The 1,313-nt window shown below is 39.8% G+C and overlaps 1 protein-coding gene across 1 annotated transcript in view; it reads right to left on the bottom strand.

Annotated features, from left to right (window-relative positions):
• Positions 1 to 1,131, bottom strand: part of cyp4v2a (cytochrome P450, family 4, subfamily V, member 2a) — a gene marked incomplete at its 3' end in the record, with an annotated part of 2,751 nt that extends 1,620 nt beyond the window's left edge. Inside the window, 2 exon segments of the mRNA XM_014011460.1 lie at positions 659 to 771; positions 855 to 1,131. Of these exon segments, the coding sequence (XP_013866914.1) occupies positions 659 to 771; positions 855 to 1,041 (300 nt within the window).
• Between the last annotated feature and the right edge of the window lie 182 nt (positions 1,132 to 1,313).

Genomic DNA, 1,313 nt, shown 5'->3' with positions numbered 1-1,313 from the left:
TATATATATAAGGACCATGTGTACTGATTTAAAGGCTAGAATGGCACACAATAAGGGTTTGTCCCTGCAAGCACTGAGTAAACTAAAGGCCTTTCCCTATGTCACCTGCAGCCTTTCAGGGCAGCATTTTAGCCCTTTTTGTCAAATCTTGTAAATGACATTACATTTTGAGAGCTTTTACGATCAGTGAGTGACCATTTTTGTGTTGACTAACTTGGACGGGCTGCAGTGGCCTTCTTGAATTGCGGTGACTCCTGAAGGAAATCAATAATGTAATATACAGTATATCTAGTTTTTGAAGGTTTCATYAAAATCTGTTCTCTGRTTCATGATGTGATATTTTGATAATGTTATGAATACACACTGTCAAAACCATTATTGCCTTTGAGTGATTTAAAAATATTAGAATCATTAATGACATGAATAAATCCAGTAAAAAAAACACACCAGGGTTACTTTAGTGAAAACAAGTTATTCATTTACACAGAGGTCACTGTGGTACATCTGCCTCCTGTGTTTATATAAGCAGGCTTAAACCGAGGATAAAAACTGAACTTTTTTTTCAGTCTTTTCAGTAAAACTTTTAGAGTCATACTAATTAAAACGACTTTGCCTCTTGTTCAGGAGTTATAATTGTGGTTTTGAAGAGTCAACATACCTCAACTGTTTCAGCATGAAAGAGAGCGACGAAGGGAACTGGTCCAACCCAGATTTTAAACAACGGCAAATCTCTGAACTCTTGTGTGAACTCCACAATTTGACGAAAGAACTCTGAAACGAGTCGAAAAGTAATGAATGAGAAAGAAAATGTGTTGCCTGCTCCTGTCTCTGTTGCAACGTAGGCACTTTCTTACCTCCTGCTTTGGGTTTGAACATCAATGCATCTCCAAGGAAGAGGTATGTGCCCTCCGGTCCTGGAACAGGTTTCATCGCAAACCATTTGTGCAGGTAACTGCTCAGCAACTGGTAGGTGATGTAAGTCAAAGCAGCAACAAATGTACTGACAAAAAGGAAACTATAACTTCCTACTACAACTGCCATGTTTCTTTTTACTTTCTCTGACACTTMGTCTGAGTCCTTGAAGGTGAACAGCAGTCACCTGCCCTCCTTCTGCTTCCCTGATATCAGCAGGATGGGACAAACACACTGGCTCTGCTGCTCCTCCCCTCAGCTGCAGAAGCACCAACAGCTCACTGACATCCAGAGCTGTTTGAGGTCAACATGAGTTAAACTGGAGTTCAGACTCATACAGGGCATAGATATGGATTAATGCAATAATGTGTATAAACATAGATCCATAATATGTCCTGGAT

This window comes from Austrofundulus limnaeus, unplaced genomic scaffold, assembly GCF_001266775.1.
Source record: "Austrofundulus limnaeus strain Quisiro unplaced genomic scaffold, Austrofundulus_limnaeus-1.0 Scaffold80, whole genome shotgun sequence".
NCBI lineage: Eukaryota > Metazoa > Chordata > Actinopteri > Cyprinodontiformes > Rivulidae > Austrofundulus > Austrofundulus limnaeus.
This window is presented reverse-complemented; position numbering and strand designations above follow the sequence as displayed.